The 26,279-nt window shown below is 33.8% G+C and overlaps 1 protein-coding gene across 1 annotated transcript in view; it reads right to left on the reverse strand.

The window, feature by feature from the left end:
* TRPA1 (transient receptor potential cation channel subfamily A member 1) overlaps positions 1-26,279 on the reverse strand; it is a 54,513-nt gene that overhangs the window by 15,250 nt on the left and 12,984 nt on the right. Inside the window, exons 6-20 of the mRNA XM_054499126.1 lie at positions 26,021-26,166; positions 24,847-24,983; positions 22,612-22,660; positions 20,936-21,035; positions 20,116-20,216; positions 18,893-19,062; positions 18,643-18,807; positions 17,017-17,131; positions 15,902-16,068; positions 14,098-14,191; positions 10,469-10,528; positions 9,837-9,932; positions 3,192-3,262; positions 2,329-2,491; positions 1,446-1,535 (exon numbers count right to left, since the gene is read on the reverse strand). Coding sequence (XP_054355101.1) covers positions 1,446-1,535; positions 2,329-2,491; positions 3,192-3,262; positions 9,837-9,932; positions 10,469-10,528; positions 14,098-14,191; positions 15,902-16,068; positions 17,017-17,131; positions 18,643-18,807; positions 18,893-19,062; positions 20,116-20,216; positions 20,936-21,035; positions 22,612-22,660; positions 24,847-24,983; positions 26,021-26,166 — 1,724 coding nt within the window. The remainder of the gene's footprint in view (positions 1-1,445; positions 1,536-2,328; positions 2,492-3,191; positions 3,263-9,836; positions 9,933-10,468; positions 10,529-14,097; positions 14,192-15,901; positions 16,069-17,016; positions 17,132-18,642; positions 18,808-18,892; positions 19,063-20,115; positions 20,217-20,935; positions 21,036-22,611; positions 22,661-24,846; positions 24,984-26,020; positions 26,167-26,279) is intronic.

Raw genomic sequence — 26,279 nt, forward strand, 5'->3', positions numbered from 1 at the left:
AAATTTTTCTCGCTTTGCAGCCAGCTGGGGAGAAGTTTAGGACCAAGGAGTAACCTCATGCCATCCTGGACTGACTTCAGAGTCCCCGGGGTATGAATCGGTGTTGGAGATGGCCCAGAGTCCTCTGTTAACCTGGTGTTATGGGAGTCCGACGCCTAAGGAAATCCTACAACTTGCTGGGCTTTCCCTGTGGAGTCCACTCCATCTTAAGAAAACTTCTTGGGAACTGCAAGTTGGTTTAGTAATCCCCGGGGCCTTTCTACCCATATAACAATATGAATGTGGAGCTCTCTTTATGAACTAAAGTTGTTTCTAAAAAGGTTTGGGACATGCACTGAGACTTAATTAGGAAATAAAAACAAATAATAATGGTATTTTCAAACTTTTTATGTATTGGGCATTAAATTTCCAATAGAGTAGATCATTTAAATATCAATAAGAAAATGTGGAGATCAAATCTGATAGAGAATTCATATAACTTTATAGCCCAATTTAAACTATAATCTGCAATTTTCATTTCTGGAAAATGAAAATAATGGCAAGAAAGATTAAGTAATGTGCCTTAAATCATTTAAGGTAAAATGCAACATTAGAGTCTATCAGAATTGTGACAAATTTCTTAAAGTATCTATATGAAAGTACTTGCAATGTATAATATTTAAAAAATGCAAACCATTATTATCAAATTTAAAAATGCAAATATCTATGTGCTTACATGATGCAACAAAGAAAATTTTCACAGAAAGTAAGGTGTTGTATAAAAGACATATGAGTTATAAAAATAAATTTCATGAAAATATACAGAAAATTATAAAGACTTTCAACCTCCATACTGAGAAAAGAAGGATCAACCTTTGCCATTTATCAACCAAAGGTAGGAGCTGCAGATAATTTATACACTTGGTTCTGATCTGAACTTGGCTCACTCATTTAAAAAGTAGAATAGAAAGTAAAAATTTTGCTGTAAAAAGTTCCAAAATTGTATTAAAACTTGGAATTTTATTTAATCAAAAAAGTGTTTCTGTTAGAAAAGGAATTCAAAGAAAGACCCATTTGAAATGGAGTCTTGGGCCAGATAACTTCTTTATAAACATTTACATTTAAAATTATCAAGTTCAGAATTTAACCATTAGGTTAGCAAAATCTTTAAAACTATGTAAGAGAAAAGAAAGTTCACTCATAATGACCATTTGTAGTTAGATGTTTAAGGACCAGTAAAAGCGGAACATCTCTTTCATAGATATATCAAATAGGCAGGGACCTTACCTAAAATCATGTGATTTCTACATTTTGAAACATTTATGCTTGGTGTTTCTAATCTATATGGTAGTCAAGCTATGTATTTATTATGACATAATATTATCTCAAGTAATAACTTATCAGTTAACTTATATTCTGCATATTAAAATATGTGCAACTTTAGAGATACAAAATGTATTACATACCTGTTGGAAAATTTGCCCCGCTTCTTTGCAATACCCAAATATACTTGATAAAAACACTAAAATCATACAAGTTTTTATTAGATATGAATTCTAAAACAAAAAAGGATAAGACACATAGTTATGAGAGATATAAAACACTTTAACATTTCCATAATTTTCACTATTAAATTTATTTTTTCTTTTTTTTTGCTTAATTTCTATATACTGTCCACTTTGAGTTAAACAGAAAATTTAACTGACACCAATACTCATATCGTTTACCAGAGATGAACACACCCTCATTTCAGAATGTCCTTATTAAGCAAAGTTCAAAAATTGCTAATTGAATTAAAAAAGAATATGAATCTGTAGGCCAATATAACATTGTTTATTGTGGCAAAATACATATAACAAAACTTGCCATTTTAAAAGTGTTGCATTTTACATGTACATTTTAAAATATATAATTCAGTGGCATTAAGTATATTCACAGTGTTATACCACCATCATCGTTATCTAGTTCCATAACTTTTTCATCATCTTGGATGGAAACCACATGTCCATAAAGCATCTCTCCCCATTTCCCATGTCCCACAGTCCCTGGCACCTACAAATCTGCTTTCTTGTACACCTATTTTAAAGTTTTACACTTCAGTATTTAAGCTAGCATCTAACATACGGCAATTCCTTTTAAATTAGCTTACAAACTCATTAGTTGACCTGTTTGTTTATATTCCCTCTCCTTTCACAAAGGATTTTAGGAGAAATTAGTACCATATACAAATTCTTACAGGCTATTTATAATAAAGTCCTGATATGTCAGATTTATTATGGGTTTAGTAGTCTTAAGAAAAAATATATTTTTTATAATCCTTTATTTTAGAAAGTTAAAATTTGAAATTACCGTGGTATCTAGTATTTCTGAATGATCACTAGTTTCATTGATGATTCCAGTTGAGTTGAAAGCCATTCCTGGTTTTATATTGACAACGAGAATGGTCATAGGTATGAGACCAAGACAGTAAGATCCTAAATTCATCATATGAGCTCTAAATCCATAAGCCAACCTACAAAAATATAAGCAAACCAGAATTGAGTCATTTCAAACAAAAATATTTACTTAAGATACCTGGGGAAAAAGTGGTTATAACCTCTTTCAGAAACCTTGTTGGTAAATTCACTGAAGCTTAGGATTAAGTAAATCTTCTAATTCACCTTTTTCATTTTCAGAGAAGGAATCTCAAGTTTTAAGCAAATTATGACTTAACAAATTAATGAAAGAGCTGGGATGTTAACCCATATAATCTATCGGCAATATGAGTGCTCTTCCTAGAACACACCTCTTTCTTCATTGTAAACTAAGTTTCAGGGTCCAGGATATTTCTACATGTTCTATATAATGATCTTTTCGATGCCCCCAAATATTTCATTTAATGTTAAAGATAAATTTTAGACTCTAAAGAGCTTCTTCATGTCTTATATAATAATTCCCTCCCACCCTCCAAATATTTTATTTAATGATAAAGATAAACAATGCCAGCATTTTTTTTTAACCTTAACTTCTTTTTATTTGGTCTTTTTCACTTTATTTTATTATTATTATACTTTAAGTTCTAGAGCATTTGCCTTACTTATTTCTTCAAAGTAAAAACATTAAAATAACAAAAGCTAAAACATTAAAATACCATTACAATATAATTGTCTTGAAGGCTTTGTAATAGATCCAATAGACACAGCATTAAACAAGAAATCCTACTTAATACCTACCATTTCATGAGTAAATATTCTTTACACACAGGATGATTGAGAAGCTCTATGCGGTTATTTTGTACCATTGCCTGCGAAATAAAAAAAAGTGTAATAAAAACACAATTATAATCAACTACTGAGTATAAACTAATTTATTTATTGTCTGGTTTTATAATTGTTTTGATATTGTAAAAGTAACATCTATTTTAGAACATTTGAAAAAAATAAAAATTAGATCAAGATTTTAAAAAACAAATTAGAACCATTTTGTACAGGTAAAATTGTTTGATTCAGTCTGTTTCTTTAGATTTCTGACTAATTAACCTAGCATAAGCTTTTTAATCTTATATAGGATTACAACAGGAAAGGACATTAAAGATAAATTAGCAAGAGTTATACCCTCATTCTCTCCCTGAAGAAATCCAGGCTTATCTTTCTAGAAGGATTTTATGCAGTAGAATATACATACATAGTTATTAAATTAATCTAGATCATAAGTTTTCATTAGAGTTATTTGTGACTACTAGTATTTATTTAAAAAATTAGTTTTTAATTATTCAAGAAATACATAAATAGAGGGATTGATGCCAACAAGGTAGCAAAATAGGAAGTCCCAGGCTCCCCTTCCTCCATAGAGATATGGAATTGAAAACCATACACAAACCATTTTCTTTGTGAGCAATCCAGAACTTAGTTAACGTGTTTCTGTACCCAACGTGGGCATGTAGCCAAAAAGAACCATATCAAAGACAGTAGGGAAATACATGGCCTTTACTTGCCACGGCTCCTCCCTCTGGCAAAGCACAGTGCCATTGGGAGAAAACGCCCAACTCCTGCCTTCTCCCTGGAAAGAGAAAGAAAAGAGTGGAACATATCCACCGACTTCTGACTTCTAAGGGGCTGCCCAAGGGAATGATTTTTATCTTGCCTGAATCTAAGCTCTGACACGAATGGGTGCCAGGAGGGGATCACTGATAACAAAGTAGATCACTGGGTCTTAGTCTAGCACCAGAGAAGATACAGTGTCAACAGACAGATCCTAGCAGTGTCCCAGTATCACGACTTGCTACAGCATCAAAGATACAGGGAAAAAGAGACAAAAAGTCTACTACATACTGAAAACAATTAACAAAATGGCAATAGTAAGTCCTTTCTTGTCAATAATTATTTTAAAGGCAAACTGGTTAAACTCTCCTATTAAAATACAAAGGTTGATTGAATGGATAAAACACAGGATTCAACTATATGCTCTCTACATGAGACTCACTTTAGATATAACAACGCAGGCTGAAAGTGAACGGATGGAAGAAGATATTCCATGCAAATGAGAACCTGAAGTGAAAAGAAACAGCTATATTTACATCAGACAAAATAGACTTTAAGACAAAAACTGTGACAAGAAACAAAGAAGGACAATATATAATGATAACAAGGTCAACTCACCAGGAAGATACAACACTCACAAATATATACCCACCTCACATTAGAGCTCCCAAAAATATGGAGCAAACTTAGAACTGAGGGGAGAAATAAACAGCAACACAATAATGGTAGGCAATTTCACTATCTGACTTTCAGTTATGGATAGAACAACCAGACAGAAGTTCAATAAGGAAACAGAAGACATGAACCACAGCATAGATCACTTTACCTAACAGACATATACAGAACAGTTCACCCTATGACGCAACAGAAGAATAGACATTCTTCTCAAGCACACATAGAACATTCTTTAAGATAGACCACATATTAGGCCACTAAGTATTAAAACATTTCAAAAGATTGAAGTCATATAAAAAATCTTCCTAACTACAGTGGAATAAAACTAGAAATCAAAAGTAGAAGGAAAATAGGAAAATGAAAAAACCTGTGGAAGCTTAACAACTCACTCTTAAACAGCAAATAGGTCAAAGAAAAAATAAAACAGAAATTTAAAGTATATCTGGAGACAAATGAAATGAAAACATAATATACCAAAATGCATGGGGTACAACTAAAGCAATACTAAGAGGCAAGTTTATAATGGTAAATACTTAAGTTATAAAAGAAGAAAGATTTTAAATCCATAATTTAACTTAAAACTCAAGGAAATAAAGAAAGAAGAACAAACTAAACCTAAGATAAGCAAAATGAAGAAAATGATTAGCAGAGATAAGTGAAATAGAGAATAGAAAAACAATAGAAAAAATCATTGAAAGCTAGAATTTTTTTTTGAAAAGATAAACAAAATTAACAAAATTTTACTAGACTAATTACGGACAAAGGAGAGGTGATTTATTGACTATGACACCAACAGGACAGGCAACTAAAGCAAAAACAGACAAACAGGACTATATACAGTTAAAAATTTCTTCAAGTCAAAGGAAGCAATGACCAAAGTGAAAAGGCAACCTAAGGAATGGGAATAAATATTTGTAAATCATGTATCTTATATGGAGTTAATATCCAGAATATTTGAGGAACTCCTACAACTCAACAAGACAATAAATAACCCAATTGACAAATGGGTCAAGGCTGTAAATAGGCATTTCTCCAAAGAAGATACATGAATAGTCAATGAGCACTATTGTTTATGACTATTGAATGGGAAGATGCTCAACATCATTCATTATTAGGGAAATGCATTTTAAAACCACAATAAGATACACTTCACATCCGTTAGGTTGGCCACTATCAAAAGAACAAAAAATAACAAGTATTGGTGACTATGCTGAGAAACTGGAATCATTGTGCACTATTGTGTAAAATGGAACAGTCATTATGGAAAACAGTATTGGGGTTCCTCAAGAAATTAAAAATAGAATCACCACAGGATCCAGCAAGCCTACTTCTAAATGTGTATATGAAGAGTTTAAAGCAGGATTTCGAAGAGATATTTGTATACCCATGATTGCTATAGCATTATTCACAATAGCCAAAAAGGGAAAGCAACCCAATGTCTTCAACAAACAGTTGAGGAAAATATGGTATATACATACAATGGAATATTATTCAGCCTTAAAAAGAAGGAAGTCTTGTCACATGCTCTAACATGGATGAACCTTGAGGAGATTATAGTAATTGAAATAAGCCAGTCACAAAAGTACAAATACTGTAAGATTCCACTTTATATGAAGTACCTAAGGTGGAGAAAAATCACAGAAACAAAAAACAGAAGGGTGGTTGCCAAGGGCTGGGGGAAAGATGAGGGAAGTTACTGTTTAAAAAGTATAGAGTTTCAGTTTTGCAACATGAAATAATTTTAGACATCTCTTGAGTAACAATGTGAAAATACTTAACACTACTGAACTATGCATTTAAAAAGAGTTAAGACAGTAAATTTAACTTTATGCTTTTTACCACAAGTAAAAAAGAAAAGAAATACCCAGACAAATTCTCCTTTAAAATACTGGAACATTGGGATAAGGCCATAGTTCTCACCACACCTAAGCCTCAATTCTAGGCAGGACTCCATTTCCTCAGTAGTATCATCATTGATAACTTGTACATCCTTCCAAATCCTTTTCTATATTTCTACACAGAAACACCCATGTTCAAAAACTCACATGTAGTTATAGAAAAAAAGGATAATTATTTTCTATTTATGTTTTTAATCAAATTATGTCTTCAATTTGCTTATTTATTCAACACAGCCTAGAAACATATCAATGTTATATAAAGATTCATCAAGAACATTGTTTTTAAATATTGCTTAATATTTCATTATTTGGATATAGTAGTTTATTGAGACCTTCCCTTATTTATAGATATTATTATTGTTTCACATTTTATAATTAAAAATGATGCAGCCAGAATGGTCTTCTTAGCCCTTGGGGAAGTTTTTTATTTTAATTTGATGAGTTATAGATTTCATTTCTAGAAAATTCTCAGACATTATCCTTTCAATTTTCTCCCTTTCTATCTCTTTTTAAAAATGTCCATCTTTCTGAAATAACATTTAGATAGAAGTTGGAATTTCTATTTTTAGCTTCCTTCTATTAACTTTGATTTGATTGTACTTTCCAAAATTATTCTACCAAACAACTTCTAGGTTTTTGCACTAAATACCCACTTACATTTTGAAAAAGCCTATACTATAATTTTCATCAGCACTCTATTAGATTTTTTCAATTTTAGTGTTCATAAAAATCTTTTAGAAGCTTATTTAAAATTTTGACTATGAGGTCTACCCACAAGCATTTTGGGTTTGTAGGTCTAAGATGGGCATTAGGAACCTTCATTTTAACAAGAACCACAATAATTCTGATTCAAGCAGCCAGAGATTCCAGTTTAAAAAGTACTACTGTGACACCAACAATGGAATATTTCCAGGTTCACCATTTTTCTTTTCTATTTATTTTTATCCCAACCATTTGAAAAATAATTGAGATATATTTATATACAATATTCTGGGGGGAATAAAAGAATCCCTTGCAAATATCCATTATCAATTGGATGCCCAGTGGAGCCCATAAAGCTATATATCTAGCTATTCTTGGAAAAAAAAAACTGGCAGGATCTAACTATTGTTTTTGAGACCTTATTTAAACTTCCATGTAGATTTGACATTTTTTCCATTTAAAATTAATGGTTTCTTCAAGCTAAAGTAAAAAATATGGAAAAATATTTGTGAGAGTAATTCAAAATGTTACTATTAATATTTTTAAAACACCATGCTAGAAACACACACAGATATTTGTTTTCAATGTGCTTTCATTAAAACAATCCTCTTATGTTTCTGAAATCTTGTAACTCTGCTTTTAAACTAATAACAAATACAGCAAACCTACCCCTTGAGGCATGCAAGTACATTGTAAGTTTAAATATCACCCAAATAAAGTGTAAATAAGACTTAAAGTATTCCAATGCATTTGTAGCTATGCTAATGGATTTTCCACAGTAGCTCTACTCTTGCATGCACCATTAATGAAAATAGCCTCTCACTGGCTCCAGTTTGTCTTAAGCTGAGTATCTGATTTCTTATGTTCTCCATTTGGTCCATCTAGACTTTCAAATTTTCTGTGCATAATAATTTCCCATCAGGCCAGTTACCTTCCTAAAGAGCCCCATTCAGCTCACTTACAACTAAAGCAAGGTTTCCTAAGCTATTAAGGCATTGTAGAATCAATCAGGTGCTCATTTGATACCTAGTACATTGCATTTATCTAAGTGAACGTATTTGTTTAAATTACACTTTGCCCATTGTTATATATTGTCTATTTCTTTTTAGATGCTACTTAGATGTTATTTCTTCCTATTCTTATTCTGATAATGGAGACAAAAATAGATACATTTTTTTTCTGATAGAAGTATTGCCTATTTTTAAAATTATGATAAAAAACACATACATATGCAACAAATTTTCTAAGTATAACTATAGTGTAGATACTGTTAGATCACTGGGCTATCAATTATGAACTATACTAATAGCAAAACATAACATACTCAAGGAGAGCTAAAGTGCTTACAGCAATGGTGAGTCAGTTGCCATCACCAGTGTTAAGGGCATAAAATCCCCACGAGTCTGCATTCTCCACACTCCAAGTGCTCAGTAAGCCTTGTAGGTTTAACTTTGGGTGATGGCTGCTACCATGGTCTGTACCAAAGTCTTCAATGTAGGAAAATGAACTCATTGAAGGTAAATAAAAATTTTTCATTGGCCTAGAGCAGTGTTGCCTAATACAACTTTCTGCAATGATGAAAATGTCTTCTACCTGTGCAGTGTAATATGAGAGCTGCAAGCCAAATGGGCTACTGAGCATTTAAAATGTGGCTAGTGTGACTGAAAAATAAATTTTTAACTTTATGTAATTTAAACTGGTTTTTAAGTTCGGAAGCCACATGCAACTAGTGGTTCCCATATTAGCCCAAATCTAGACGAAAATTTGCAACTCCAGTCCTCAAATATGTTTTGTTTTACATGCACACAATTTTAATTTGTTGCCAATATTTACACAATTGTGGGCTGCTATTGCCACATGGCAATGATTTGTTGAAACTAGTAGCCACTGTCCTTTTAACCAGAAGCCTAAGTTACTTGGCTGTTACTGTTTTCTCTGTAGTTATTTCAGTTTGAGACCTCTGATTTAGACTAAAGGGGATCAAATGCTTTATTTTCATCGCTGCATTGGCTAGATACATAAAAGCACCTTTTTAAATAATAGCTACTTTTTTAAAAGTTTCTTGGGAAATTTAAGTCCATGCCATGTCTTAAAAGCCTGCTTCCAACTGGGTTCATTCGTCTGGAATCTAAGATCTAAGAACCTCTGAATGGTCAGAGTTTACCTTAGAGCCCAGTGGCTAGTTAAACTTAGAAGCTGTGGCTGTGAAATATCACTCCTTGCATTTTCCTGCGGTTTACACTGGAGAAAACTCTTGAATATGCAGGTGGATAGAGGTGGCAAGCAATTGTTACCTGTGTTGTCCATGGTTTATTTGATTCTGGATTGGAGCAGGTCTTATGTGACCATTAGAAATGAAGTGTAGAACTTTATAGCAATTGAAAAAAAGGATTGCTTTCTTTATTAAAAAATAAAGGTTTGAGTCACATGGCAGGCACAGACGTAGAACTATAAAACTGGAATTCTCTCCATCCATTAAGTATTAAAACATTTTAGACTATTGTATCAAAACATTTTAGAACCCAACTAGAAACTATTTAGATAATGAAAACATTGAACTTACATTGAGGGCTGTAAGAGGTTCATATATAACATCCTGTGTAGGCGTTTTTTTGGTAAATTCTAATGGACATTGAAGATATTTGAAATTATACTCAATCTGTAGAAGACAGAATTTTTTTTAAAAAAAGTACAGTTAGTCAAGTATAGAATCCCCAAAGTAATTCTTGAAAAAATCAAATACACAAATTTACAATTCTGCTGAAAATTAAGTGATTTGAACAAAGTTGAGTTATTTCAAGTGGGAAAAGAAATTAAGTTATTGCATATTAATTCTAAAAATAAATATCCTGGAAGGCTGTTATTCAATTGCTTTATATCTCATAGGCATGGAAAGAGAGGAGTTCTCAAAAGATCATTTAGATCTTTTAGATCTTCATTATTAAGGCACAACTACTTAAGAAAATATAAAGACTAGAAACAACACTAAATGATGCTATTAGAAACTATTAAAATACTAGGCGAAAACTGAGAATGTAAGGGAAAAATTCTCTCACAAGTAGATAATACAATAATATGACAAATTAGATCAATACCATCTACAGTATATTACAGATCAATAGTAACAATATTTTTAATATTTTTCAAAAATTATAACAAAATAAATTTCAGATAATGATGATAAAATAAACTTACGTAGTAGTCTCGGCAGGACTTGTCTTCTGTGGAATGCAACATGCAGAAATCTAAAAGTACCTTTGAAAGAGAAAAACCAGCTAAGATATTGGGGCAGTACACTACATATTAGGAAAGATTTTATCCTATTTCTGAAATAATACACAAGACATTTCCTTTCCTTTCCTTAGTTTCTTGCATCTCAAGAATAAATTATAACCTATGTCATTCAGGAACAAAGTTTAAAATACAAAACGTTACAAATACCTCTGCATGCCTCAGAAATACCAGTGATTCAGAAAAATACCATGTGCTTGAGAATAAAATTGCATGTACTAAAATCTAGGTAAGAGATATTCCACTAGTTGTGCCTAAGATTTGATGTCTTTCTGGGCTTTTAGAGGATATATAGATTACAGGTTGAGCAATCTGAATCTGAAAATGTGAAATTCTAAATGCTCTAAAATCCAAAATGTTTTGAGCACCCACATATTTCCACAAGTAGAAAATTCCACATATGAGTACTTAATACAAACTTTGTTTCATGCACAAAATTATTAAAAATATGATATAAAATTACCTTCAGGCTATGCTTTTAAGGAGCGTATGAAACACAAATGAATTTTGCATCTGCACTTGGATCCCATCCTTATGAAGCCTCATTATATATAGGCAAATATTCTGAAATCCAAATCATTTCTGGTCCCAAGAAGTTGGGATAAAGGACAGACAATCTGATTCCTTTGCTGAGTACCTTACTGTGACAACTTATTGTTCCTAATCAAGATTTTTCATCCCAGCAATGGAATCTTTCTATGGTTTAGGTCCCATCTTCTGAATTGCCCCAGTCTGGAGTAATGTGTTTGCTTCTATACCTCATGTGCCAAGCAACACGGACAGAGTATGTGTTTAGAGGGGGGTTGACAGTATGGTGGCGGATAGATGTTGTAATGAGAAATAGGTGAAGACTCTCTAGATACTTAACTCAGGGAAGGAACACTTATGGGGTCATTAGAGCCACCCCTATGGTGTGTGGGAACAATTGTTTTTGTGAGGCTGCATAAACAATTTGAGACACCCCAAATCTAGTGGTCAAAATTTATGGTCCTGAGAAAGAAATACCACCTAGCCAGGCTGCCCTCTTGGAACCAGGACTAGATAGAATACCCCATATGTCCCCATCAATGAATCTGGGACCTCCTGGGGCATCTGGTGCACCTGTAGAACTTGAGGGTAGAGGGTCAGACTATATCCAGAAGGAAAGAAACAGGGCCCTGGCTGGTCTCAGGTACCAAAGGGACTAAGAAAATTACAAGGAAGGCTCTGTTGGTGACTGGATAGCAGTACTGGAGGTCACAACAACCATCATGAAAAATAAAGACAAGACTAGCCAGTAGTGCTGTGCAAGGCAGAAACAAGCAGGTCTGGTTGTTACAGTTTGAAAACTGGCTAATAATAAACGTGTGCAAAATAAAGGATGGGCTGTCTTGGGTGGGGGCTGGGGAGATTTCAAGAGCAACTTTTCAGAAATGTTGTGTAAGTATTTCAAATGCATTAGGTCCGGCCAAATTAAGACATTTAAATTCATTTATTTTGCTGAAAAGTAGTTACAATACAAAAGTAATAAAGTCGTTATAGAAAATTACCTAGAAAATATAGTAGCATAAAGAAGAAATTAAAAACTAATCCTAATCCTATAGCAGATAATTCTTATTAACATTTTGGTATAATTTCAACTGTTTACTATGTTTCCACATGTGAATATTTCAACATTGTTTTACAATTATAAATAATGTTGCAGGAAACATTCTGTAAAAATCTGTATCTCTGATTATTCATTAAGACAGATTTCAACAACTGTAACTACAGAATAAGAAAGTTTGAGATTGAGTATTTATGTGTCCTTTGATGAGATGTAGGCACCTACAAAGTTAATCTGTATGCCATTTGTGTACTGGACTGGCTCCAATTTTCATTACGTATCATAAAAAAATCGCCCAAAATATTTAGTGCACAGGAAGTCCTTGTTCAATAAATAAAAAACAATAAGTGCTAGTAGTACTAATAACCACATAGGCAGTACAAAAATAGTAGGAGTTATGTTATGTACAAACCATTATCCTTAGCACTTTATATATTTTACCCCCACTTTTGTAATCACTTTGTAAGGTCAGTATTAGCACTATTATTTTAGAAACAGAGAAAATAGAAAATAATGCTCAGAGAGGTGAAATGACTTGCCTAAAACAACACAGCAAAAGGCAGCACCAGGATTAAATCCCAGGACCTCCAGAAGGCTCCAAATCTGGTCATCTATTCCCTGTGTCACTATATCTTACTGCCACCTCCAGCATTTGGATAGTTTTCCTTTGCATGACATCTGAAGTCATTCTGCCTTTCTTGATTATTTTATGTCTGTCCCAACCCTCAAATCCCAACTTTCCCAGCTTGCTTATTTGCATCCTTTAATATTCATCTGCTCAACAATTTGTGCATGTTTGCCTTGTATGGGGTGTCCGGTCATATGCTGGTGTATATTTAAGGTAGCAGAAGGAGTCACATGTTTAAAAACTCACAGAGGCCAGGCAAGTAATGTAAATGAAAGAATCATGCCAGGCATAAGAGCTTTTTCTCATTGTCCTTGAGATGTTGGCTATCCTTGGGCAAGCTTTTATCTTCACAGTTTGGATAAAGTCATAATTCAATACTTCTCTACTATAAGGAAAGCAATTACATAAGAATGACAATATGTGATAACTAGGCAGTGGAGCCCAATATACAAAAGGGAGAGGTGGGGCATTTTATTTTATTTTATTTTTTTATTACAGTTCTAGTGTACCTGTGCACAACGTGAAGGTTTGTTACATGTATACATGAGCCATGTTGGTTTGCTGCAGCCATTAACTCGTCATTTACATTAGGTATTTCTCCTAATGCTATCACTCCCCCCTTCCCCCACCCCACGACAGGCCCCTGGTGTGTGATGTTCCCCACCCTGCGTCCAAGTGTTCTCATTGTTCAATTCCCACCTATAAGTGAGAACATGAGGTGTTTGGTTTTCTGTCCTTGCAACAGTTTGCTCAGAATGATGGTTTCCAGCTTCATCCATGTTTTTAAATAGGAGAGTGATTGTCCCATCCATGGGAAGCAGCTGGTGCTCAGCCTAGCAATTCCTGCCTTGTGAGAAGGCAGGCCCAGGTACAAGATCTCATTCTTATGAGAAGCTAGATATTTGGAGGAAAATGTAACTGGAGGAAACCAGATGCCTTAAGGAAAGCATCCTGGTTTCAAACACTAGCAATTCATGCAAATTTGAAACAGCAATAGCATGCATGCCAAGCGAAACATATACAAAAGCTTTATCAGCCAACAAACACCAGTTTGTAGTCTCTGTTATAGGCATAGATTATTTAAATAAAAAATATTTTACCATATTATTCTCTATTACATGTAATAACTAATAGGATTCTTTAATCCAAGAAGGCCTTCCTTAAATAGTTATTGTCTCATTTCCCTTACAGCCTATGGAAAATGAAAAGCTTTGTTTAAAGCTGGAAATTATTATTATTAGGTGGTGATTACAACAATAAATCCTCAGATCATATATGTCAAGCATAAACCCAGGAAGAATTTTGTTTTAGAGAGTTTACCTTCATGCATTCAGGGAGGTATTCTATCATTTCTGTAATTGGACATTTATTGCCTGGAGAATTATGACTAAAAACCTTAAGACATTCATCCCATCTGTAAAAAATAAATAAGTAAGATAAGCACAGGTCTTCATCCTTCTGTTCTGTACAACAGCTGAAACTCAAGATTATTTCTTTAGGGGAAACCTAAACTTAAGCGTATTCATGAAATGCAGTGCTCACCCTTGGTTCCAATGGAACCAACAGGTAAACCAAGATCAACTCAGTAATAGGATCCTTGTCCATTAATGGACATTAGGAGTGTGGGCAAATTTCAGGATGGCTGTTATAATCATTGTTCTGTCTCTTTATCTAAATGCCATTCAAAGAAGCTGGGACTATATCTTCTTTTTCCCCTGAATTTATGAAATGGTCAGTACTTAAAGAGCTGACCACGTTGGGTAGAGATTCCACATTTACATACCTACACCATCAGTGTAGTACTGGTCCCATATTTAATAACTAATACATGTGTACATTCTGTATTGAGTTAAACTACAAATTAACACATGTAAAATGCATTGATAAGCATAGCCTCTGCCAGAACATTCCAGATTTTGCCCATTTTCTTCATCACCATCCAACTGAACAGGGTAAGACGGTGCTTACCATACCAAGGAGGAACTAAATCTATGGCAGGAGGCAAAGAATGGCCCATTTATCTCCAAGGTCTTATCCAATTTTCTGTTAAACTCTATCAGTAAAACCCATCTAATATACCTACATCATCAAAAGAAAAGTTCTGGTTGAACACTTTCATTAAAAGTGCTTTAAAGGGATGATCAGTAGGAGATTTTTTAGATTGCCCATGATCAAAAACACAGGCTTGATGTGCCTTGAATAGGAGATTGTTCGCTCTGTGTCCACTACTAGGTGACACTGGGCCCTTGTGCATATCTATCTGTGATTATTATAGAAAGTGATATTATAAAGATATTATGAGAAGTGAGACTAACAATCCTCTAACTTCATCACTAAAATTCCTTGGAGTATGGTTTAGAAACCCACCAACACCTGAACCCCTGGAGTCTCACAAGAGTGATGTGAAGCTTGGTTTTATGTGCCCACATTTTATTTTTTAAGAAATACAAACTGAAGATCAGAGAGGTTAAGCAATGTGCCTGTTGTCATCCAAAAAAATTCACTTATAAATTTAGGTGGACATTTAGAAATAACTAAAGGAGTATAATTGGATTGTTTGTAACACAAAGGATAAATGCTCCATGATGTGATTATCATGCATTGCATGGCTGTATCAAAGCATCTCATGTACCTGATACATATACACACCTACTATTTACCCACACAAATTAAAAATCAAAACGGCCAGGCACAGTGGCTCATGTCTGTAATGCCAGCACTTTGGGAGGCCGAGGTGGGCGAATCACTTGAGCCCAGGAGTTTGAGACCAGCTTGGCTAACATGGTGAAACCACGTCTCAATGAAAAATACAAAAATTAGCTGGGCATGCTGGCTCATGCCTATAGTCCCAGCTACTCAGGAGGCTGAGGCATGAGAATTACTGAAGCCCGGGAGGCGGAGGTTGCAGTGAACAGAGATCACACCACTGCATTCCAGCCTGTGCAACAGAGCTAGACCTTTTCTAAAAATAAATAAATAAAAATAAAAAATTGATGTAAACAACTGATATTTTAAATTTTGATTAATGGTTGAAAATCATTTCTTTTCTCTTATTTTCTCTCAGACTTCAAATCCTCCCAACACCAGAGAACACTACATGACAGTGGACAGAAAGACAGTGTACCTTTTGCTCCTGATGATCGTAAGAACCACCTCCTTCCTCTTATTGTGAAGTGCAAGGTGCAAAAAGGAGGCCTGCTGCTTGTTCAGGACTATGTCAGCATTGTGGCTCAGAAGAAGCGCAACGGCTTTGGCGTGGCCTTCCCTCGCAGCAAAGTGAAGTGCAGTGTTCTTTTGAAGAAAAACAGACACAGAAAATGTGGTGACAGTGTCTAATCTGTCTTATTTCACTGCTTAACTGCTTAAAAGACATTAGCAACACTATTTAATACCAAAATACATAGCATTTAAAACAGGTGTTCAGAATCAAGCTTCAAAATAATGAGTTTATAGTTCAAGCATGCTGTGTGTGCATGTGTGGGAAGTGGATCTGTGTGTGTGTGTGTGTGTGTGTGTGATAGATAGAGAGAGAGAGAATGAATTCTAAGGCGTTTGTTTTGTGTTGCTTTTGCAATGGGATGATTCCACAAGGACAAAGGACAAGCTTTCAGGGTAAAGATGTTGGGTTGAACACGGAAGAAAATCCTCCTGAGATTGATCATTTGTAGAACAGTGGCTTACAGATTTGGGGATTCAAAAGCTTGTAAATGTTTTTTAAAATCAGAGACTGTTATAAGTTTGCCCATTTTTAGTTTCCCCATATAAAGACTTTTTTTTTTTTTTTTTAAAAAGGCCACAACAATCTTCTATCCCCATCATTTTATGAACAAACGTACATTTCAAAAGTTACTCTCCCCAAAGGAAGGAAAGACATAATAGCATAATAAAGGGCAGTATTTCAAATCAAGACACTTCAAAATAACACTTAGCTTAATGAAAACTCACCCCTGCCTTCATTTCTCTGGAACTACCAGGGAGTAAACGCTTTACCATCAAATTTCAATGGCCTGTGGACCTTGCTGATCTGTGAGACTGGAGGTTTCCCCAACATTCACCCACCCCTTGGTATTCTCCCAATTCTGTTGCCTTTTGATTCATACTTCACCTCAAGAATCCACTTGCTAAACACCCAACAAATGGCTGGGAATAGAGCAAGGAAGGTAAAAGGTGTCTAGGAGAGTTTTCTGGCAATGTTGGAAGTTTCTGCTATATCAAGATTTTGGGTAAGCATGTACATACCCCATCTTCATCCAGGCGATCTGTGCACTTCAAATTAGTATCAAGAATGACCTTCATGGTCTGAGTGTACCCGCCCATGGACGCATGATGCAAAGCCGTCCAGCCATTGTGGTCACTGGTAAAGAGTTAAGAAAAGGTGTGTGCATACACTTAACAGATGAAATGCGGGATGGGATGCCACTTGGCTTATTCTAGGTAAATCTGATGACAGCAAAAAGCATAATTGAGATCTGGCAACTAAATATTTATAAAACATTTATAATAAATGAGCTAATTCCAAGCTCAATGATCTTAAATGACCTATTTCTAATGGGATTCACACATTACTTAGTGGTTTAAAATATGAAAGTATATAAACACATTACCAAACACTTTGGGGTAGGAGAAGTACGCTTAGCATGTCTGTGTCATACATAATTTTTTTAAAGCTATAATGAACTGATACACATCAATTTAAATCTTGTTTTATTCTTTCAATGAACATTGTATCAAAAATTTTTTTTGAAGTAATGTTAGTCTCTGTGGTCAACAGTTATTGGTAATACTACTAATAATATAGTACATGGCTATAAGATACTTAGCTTAGTGTCAGTTATTATTCTAAGAGTTTAAATCTGAAAAGCTACCCTCTTGTGCTCTGAAAAATGCTTACTCAATTGCCTCGAAAAATGTTTATCCTTTTCCACAGAAATTCAGGATGTAAATACAACAAAGCCTTGTCATATTAGTTCTTTTTTCAAATTAGACAGAAAAAAAATCCTGACACTATTTAATTTCAGTGCTAGTGAGCAGATGTTCTAGGGCAACAACTGTCTGGCCTGGGTCTACTTGGGTCCCCTTTGCAGGTCAGTTGCTTGGTGTTTCTTTGTAAACCAGAAGAAACTGAGCAAAACATTCATTCTTGTAACTGTAGCACCAATTTGCTGGCATCAATATTATGGTAAGGAAATGTGTTTTTGAACACTAGCCTAATAAGCTCTTTGCTACTGCTATGGTAAGATATCAAATGAAAAACCTCTGTAAAACGTTTCCAGGTTTTTTCTTTCTTATCACAATATAATTTATTATGCCACATATTTTATTATACTTACATATTTTAACTTTGTTTTGTTTCTTGTACTTGAGTTCATTTAAGTATAATAAAATTCAGAAATTTTTACCGTCTCCTGTTGTCACTTAAAGGGAACTTTTTATGTCTACCATTCATCAGATTGAATGAAAAGTAGAGTATTTGAACTTGTATGTTTTGTGTGTGTGTGTACGTGCATACACACATATACAACCATGGTTTTGTATCTATATAGGAATATGGCAGCATGATGTAAAATATGAGAAACTGTATTTCAAAGAAAGGTTCTGAGAAAGACTGCACAAAGCCACTTATTCTGTGACCTCGAACAATGTTCTTCAACGCTATAATCTTCAAAGTCTTTGTCAGTTGGAAATAATACTGACTTCCCTTTCAGTATTTTTAGAAGTTACATATGTTTTGATGATAAAATAAAATGGATAAAAGTACTTAGTGAGATATAAAGTTCGACCTCATAATTCAAAATACAATGAGAAGATAGCCTGAAAATGGCTAATTAAAGAAACTATATAAACACTCCAATCATATATCCTCACCTGAGAAACAATGCACCTTTTTTCAGAAGAAGCTGAACTACTTTGTCATGTCCATTCTTTGCTGCCAGATGGAGAGGAGTCATTCCATGAAGGTCACCTTCATTCAGAAGCCTTGTATCACTTATGTCTTGTAGGAGCCTCTGACAGGTATTGATACGCCCATAACTTGCAAAAAATTAGGTTTCATATTTTCAAGGCAAATATTAAACAGAAAGAAGACATGTTCATACATTGCTAGACTGACCCTTACCTGGCTGCAAAATGCAGAGGTGATTTCTTATCTTTGCTTTTGGAATGAATGGACACATTAAAGCCAAGCAGGTTATTTACAGAACCAGGGCCCCCCTGTCTACATGCATAATGTAGAGGAGTACACCCATCATTGTCTTCATCCATTACCAGCTCTTTGATCTGTTGCATCTATAGGAAAAAATTAATATCATACAAATAACTCTGCTATTATGCTAAAATGATGGTTTTCAAACTATTCTGTAGGAAAATATTTTCCAACAAGGGTCAATATGTATTCCTTAGGGCCAAAATTGTAAACAACCTAAAGGATTTGAGAGTAAAATAAATATGAATGAAGTTGAATGCTCTGTCTTCATGTAATGTACATTACCATATTAATATACATTACCATATTAGAGGATCTGAGAGATCGTGCCAATAGGAAAATGTACTTAACATTTTTAACTCAGCATTTTTCAAATATATTTGATCACGGCCCTTCCCTCTGCCCCTCCCCTTATTTCCTCCCATGCCCAAATAACACCCAACAGCTTCATGTTAATGTGGTCTGTTAGGTAAAATGGATGGGATGTTAACATTAGGTTTACTTTATGTTTTATATGTACAGTAAATAAAAAATGAATGGTAAATGAGAAGCTTAAGCCTGTCAATGAATATTTTGTTATTTTTTAAATGTTCAAATACATATATATTTTGATTATTAAAGACAGTGGCAATATTGAAATCTATTGACGATAAAAATATGGTGTATTTCACATACATGTGCTAGTCACTCAGTATTAGCTGGTGAATATAAATATAAAAATAATGCTTTCAACCTCTCCTCAGCAAGTCAAGTATGCTGAGTAATTTTTCTTAATTGATGGTGGAGTATTGATAATTCATTCTTATACTTGGCTTTTCCACTGATATGCAAATCATAATGGTCAAAGAATGAAGAAAATCAAACTAATTAAAGATGTTATCTTTATCATAGATGATTGCATATGAAGTTTCTTTGTAAGTTAAAAAACTCAGTCTCACTACAATTAATTATCATTGTCATCATCATCACCACCATCACCATGTTGTAACTAAATATTCAAATATCTCATCTTTATTTTAAAACATTTTTAAAATTCCAGAATCAGTTTATATAATAACAAAAATTATAATAAACAAAATTAGTTTATTTTCTGTTGAACCCAACTCAGTTAATGGAAATCCATAGATATACATTACCTGCATAAATTCAGGTCGCAGATTTTTTAATCCATAAGGTTGCTGTACAGTTAAATGCAGAAAATTACGTCCAAAATTATCTTTTATGTCTACTTGGGCACCTAAAAAAAACACTATGTAAATATAAAGTCTATTCATTTATTTAAAGCATTGTTTATGTGGATTTTCATCTTAGCAAAAAAAATTTGACTTAAAATATTATTGACCTTTAGTTTACAGGAAATTGTGTTTAGATGAGAAAACTAAACATATTTAAAATCAGGTTTACCCTACTCTGTGTGTGTGTGTGTGTCTGTGTGTGTAAATGGGGTAGAAAATATGTGATGCATTACATAAATACGTGAAGCCTTACCCTTTAAAGCATAAAATATAAGTATAGACATATTAGAGATCAAGAAAGAAGAGGATAGCAAAGAAGGCCACCTCACTTCTTTGTTATCAGAGGCCCGGGTTAGAATCTAAAACAGGGAAAGTTATAGTACCTACACCCTACAGCCCTACTATCAGCCCTACATAGGACTGATACATTGAAAGACAGTTAATTAAATGTTCAGCAAATGCCTGGGATATAACAATTACTTTATAAATGTTGTCTACTATTGTTCTGAAATTATCTTTTTAAGTATGCTCCCTTACTGGACAGGAAATTATTCTAGACATGGAAAGTGTTCTGTTTATCGTTGAATTCATAACACCTGGCCCAGGGCCTGGCACACAATAGATGGTGGCACACAATGAATGTTCATTTGGCACACAATGAATGTTCATCTAACCAAACTGAGTAGTACTTCAAAAGACTTGGCTTGGTCCCTCTTGGTACCTTTAGAGAGTAGCAAATTTACAATATTCCAAGATGCAGAGGCAGTTGCTAATATAAGTGGAGAGCGTCCTTCAGAATCGGTCTTATTAATATCTGCTCCCTAAAAATCAAACAAACCATTCAACAAAGAGCTTAGAAACAGATAAATCATCATATATTGTAATCTCTAACTAATGGTAATTCATTGATATAGAGTGTCTATATTATGGCTAGCACTGAACCATATAACTAGTTATATAATTATTTGAAAGTTTCCCATAGTTCATGTGTTGTATCATCATAAACCAAGGAATTCATTTATAATTTCAACAAGAAATTATTCTCACATATTAGGCTTTTTACTGACACCTGGCAATAGCTTTAGTTACTACTTGAACCATAAAAATAATATGCTTATACTTTGATCAATAGTTTAGTTTCCACTGCAAGAAATAATTTTTTAATGTCTATAATTTTAAAAGTCTTCCAAATTCATTACATATGTAATTTAAGAAACATTTACAAAACATCATTCATTTTTTAAAAAAATCCTATTTTATCTGAAATAGATGAACTAAAATAATTGAATTGAAATCACTCAAATTCTAAAGTAAAATTTTAATCATTTAAGAAAATTTATATTTAAAATCACATTAAATATATATTTTTAAATGAATAAGTCAGTGTTAACATTACATATTATAATATTTGATATGACAAGAAATCAAAGGCCTTTTAAAATTTCATGGAAATAATCCTGTATTTTATATAGATAGGGTAATAAAAAATAGCTTAAAATCCAAACATGAATATTTCTTTGTTCTTTTGGGGTCCATTGAATATAGATGACAATGGGGGCAGCATCCCCTTGGCAAGCTCCATGGTCAGTGAGGCTCTGCCACAGTTCTCTTGCCTGGTGAAGAGATGGCAGCCTTTGCAGGAAACCATGCATGACTATGGTTTATGGTTTATGGCACATAATGCATAGTTTATGGCATATAATGAGTCTCCCCAGGACTCTTCTGTGCAATTATCATAATTTCAATAGTTATGACTGACAACATACACATGTTCAGTACTACAAATGAAAATCCGTCATTGCTGATATGGTGCAGCTTGAATAAATTCACCATACATTAATCCATATAAAGGACTTATTAAAATTCAACTCAAAAGCTGACTGATTCCACTTCCCAGAGTGAAAAAGATCTCATGCTTCATGCTTTCACTTGTAATAAATCTTTGACAATATTTTTCAACTCCTCAGTTTTTAAAGGTGGTGCTGAAGCAGCTGGGGTAGGAGCTTCCCCACGTGCTGCCTGTCTTGCCTCCACCTCAAAGCCACCAGGGCTGAAAAAGGGTCACCACCCAAGCTCACTCTCCCGTAAGACCTTCTTAGAAGCCATGAGAACAACTTTCCTTGCAATGTACCTGCCAATTTCGTGCACTAAAAACACTGATATGGATATCCAAGTTATACTTTGACACTTCTAACTTTACAGTAATAGTTTGGCCATTACGTATTCATACACAATGTACTCTGCTTCCAAGTATGTCAATCATCCTTTTGTACACTGTTTTTGCTGATAAGCAAGAAATTAAAATTTGATTCATTTTTGAAAATCCATATTATGTAATTATATGATTTCTTCAATTATAAATAGTAATAAAAATAAACCAGTAAAAGGAATAGTTACCGCTGAAATTAAATAGTCTGCTAGTTCATGGTGATCAAATAATGAAGCTCTGAAAAAACAGAATTATAAACATTATAATTAAAATACTATTGATGTAAATACAAATGTATTTAATAAAGCTACTATATTCAGAAAGTGAATTTAACTAATAATAAAATAACATGATAGAATGTTAGAGAATTAGTAAGCTTTCAAAATTTATAATTTGATTCTGATTAGGGTAGCATTTTCAAAGTAATAATAATAGAACACCAAATACATCATAATATTTTCTTCCTCATCCTTTAAGAAACCTATTTTATCCTGTAAAATCACCACAAAGATGTTCTGAAGTGAGTAGTAACATCTATCCCAAGATAGAAAAGACAAGGAAATCACTGGTATTGCTATGATCATGGGGAATAGCAACAGCTACATGTAAGGTGTCCCTCAAATTCACTTGCAGGGTTCAAAAGCCCCTCTTTGGGGGGCTTCTCTTTGGCAAAAGCTAAAAGGCAGTGTTAGTTTTTCTGAGTTTTTATAAAGCCAAAAATAATTATGGAGAGAATTGAAAACATTTTGGTATCATCTCACAGGCAGTCATAAGCAACACCATAACAAATGTTAATACTAATGATTTAAAGCTTTGTGTTTCCTATTGCAAATCTCATTTCTTTGTTTCAAGGTTCTCTCAGCAATTTTTGGCCTTTTATACATAAATTTCAGAATCAGCTTAATTTGACTGACAAGAGGTTGCATTATATTTAAAATATATTAATTATATTTAGTAATTATAAGGGAATAAATTCTAACATTAAAGCCCCATTTTCCTAAGATAATTTCTCGTTATGCATATTAATATATTAAGGCTGTGTTCTAAAGATACATTTTAACAATAACAAAATTATTGGGTTTGTAAATTGGTGAAACATTGGAATCAAAGAGTTTTTTCTTTAATTCCTGAGACTCATCTTAAAGATTTTGATATATTCTAGGTTATAAATTGGCACTGGGATTTTGTGAGCTACCCACGTGATTCTAATGTGCAGTAGTTTGAGAATTTCTGGTCTAGAAGTCAGTCTATCTATTGAGTTTTCATTTTATTTCAATGGCTTTTTTAACTTCTTTTTTACCGAATCATTTTCATATCACCAATCCTGTATTCATATATGACAATCTGTTTTTCACAATCTTATGTTATCTTCATATATTTAGTTTTATGTAACTGATTATTCTGTCCTTTAAATTTTTGAAGGTCTCAAATATATTTTTTTAAATTCTTTTTGGAATGCCCTATTATTTCTATTTTCTTGGAAATAAATTGGTCTTTGGTCAACATTGTAATTTTTTATTAGTTTTATGCTATAAAATTTTGGGTTGCAAATTCATCCTAAGTGGGAGTTCCTTTCTATTCACACATATCCTATTGTGCCTGGTGGTTTTGCTGTGTACATTTATTAGAAACAGATCTTATATTGGTAGCTAGAGTTTCTTTTTTTTTTTTCTAAGAGATATTGTAGAATTCCAGGTCCAGTTGCCTATTGAAAATATATTGGCAGCTCTGACTGTGTGTGTGTGTGTGTGTGCACGCACGTGTGTGTGTAAGAGACCGAGAGAGTGAAAGCTCATCTCAGATACCTCTTTCACTTACATGAGTAGCATCTGATACTTGTCTTTCCAAAAGAATTGAATTTCCAGTCTTCAAGTAAGCCTATGGTTTAATACACTTTGCCTGATGTGTATTTCAGTTAAACTTCAAATAAATTTGTTATTGTTTTTGGAAACTTGGTTATAATTTCCTAAAACTATATCTTTTGAAACTATTTATCTATAATTGTTGGTGAGCAGGAGAGATTAGGGTGGGGGTGACATATCCATATGTAACTGCTCCATTTTTATCACTAAAAATGGGGATAAAATAAATATGAGAAATTGGAACAGATTAGAAATGGCTTGGAAGACCGTGTGTATAGACTTCTTTAGCACGTAGAAAATTAATCTTGAGCCTATATCCACTGGGCTTGAATCAGAATATGCCACAGGTGATTTTATTTTGTGAAATTTCTTTAACATTCTACTACCATTCCCAAGGAACATACGCGATTCCAGTTGATCCACAGGGTCTTTGTTATCTTTGCCCTTTTCTTTTGAACCACAAAATCTTTGCTAGCATTAGTGCTAACTGCTCCTTGCAATGTCTAATTTCACGCATGAAGACGAAAAATCTGTATACAGAATGATAGGTAGGAAACTTGCCTGTGAAGCATGGTCTCATGACATCCATCGGTTGTGTTAACAATATCCACGCTACCAGAATAGGACGATATCATCAATTTAACAATCTCAGTGGCTCCCTGGGTGGCAGCAAAATGAATGGCTGTGCACCTTCCCTTCTGTAAAGGGTTTTAATGCTAGAATCAATGTTTAAATCTCAATGAAAGAATATAACTTATATTCAGCTGTGAGCTTTTTCTTCCCAGGTTCATAAAATCAAGGAATATCTATCAGGCTGATCACCATTAATCATCTGAAATGTAATAGATATTCCTTGATTTTATGGAGCTGCCAAGAAAAGCATCCAAAAACAAATTGTAGCTGACAATTGTGCTTCCTTCTAATATAACAACTCTTGGCATACACTTCCACCATTATTGTCTGGGTGCTATTCTTTCCCCCAGGGAACATGAGAACAATGTCCCATTCACTGCTGTAAGCATTCAGTGTATGAAGTGACTTCAGACCCCATACCACCATTGGCAGCTCTTCATTTCTACATTGAAGGGACAATATAGAAAAAGTTAAAAGGCAGTGTTAGCTTTTCTGAGTTTTTATGAAGTTTCCAGAAGCCACATGAGATTAATATCCAATCTTTTCTTCCTACAGAAAATACAGGCCTTTGCAGTATCTTGGAGTGGAGCTTGTTTTCACCCAAAACTCAGACATTGAAGGAAAAAGGGCCAGAACTCTCCACTTTTGGTCAGAGATGCCTGCCATAAGGTCAGATCCGAAACACAGTCCATACTTTCATATACATATGCTTAGAAATTAGTTAAGTGGTCCTTAATTTAAAAATGATAACTCTTCAGAGTAGGACTAAAGCCAAATACATTCATGATTGGGCTTTACTGTTCCTGGCTGAACATTATCGTCTTCTGAGGGTAGGCCTTAACTTCTTTAATGGCAACTGCACTAGATATATATTCTTTGTTGTATCTATATTTGTGTCTGCAATTGTTTTGGGGAGCTCTGAAAATTCTTTACATAGATTGAAACTTGGGGTATCCTCTTGTTCCGCTTCTGCAGAAGCAGAAGGAAATATGTATTTCTTGTATGTATTTCAATCTAAATTAATGGTAAAAGAGCTATAAAGCATTTTATATGCTTATGACAACTCTAAGATAGAAGTGTCATATAGAATACGAAGAGTTACCTCCACTGGGTCTATTTGTGCACCATTGTCCAGGCACATTTTGATCATTTCCAAGTCACCATTTTGCACAGCCAGGTGGAGAGGGGTGGCTTTCCCATTATTCATAAAGTTAATGTGCAACTGTCTACTGTACCCATGCTCTTCACCTTGAGAAGAAAATAATATTCAACATAACAAATATATAAAATAAATAATAGGGAGGTTTTTTATTAAAAATATGAACAAAGGTAAAAAAACAATGAAAGGGCACTGCGACACA

The sequence above is a fragment of the Pongo pygmaeus genome, chromosome 7, assembly GCF_028885625.2.
Source record: "Pongo pygmaeus isolate AG05252 chromosome 7, NHGRI_mPonPyg2-v2.0_pri, whole genome shotgun sequence".
Lineage (NCBI taxonomy): Eukaryota > Metazoa > Chordata > Mammalia > Primates > Hominidae > Pongo > Pongo pygmaeus.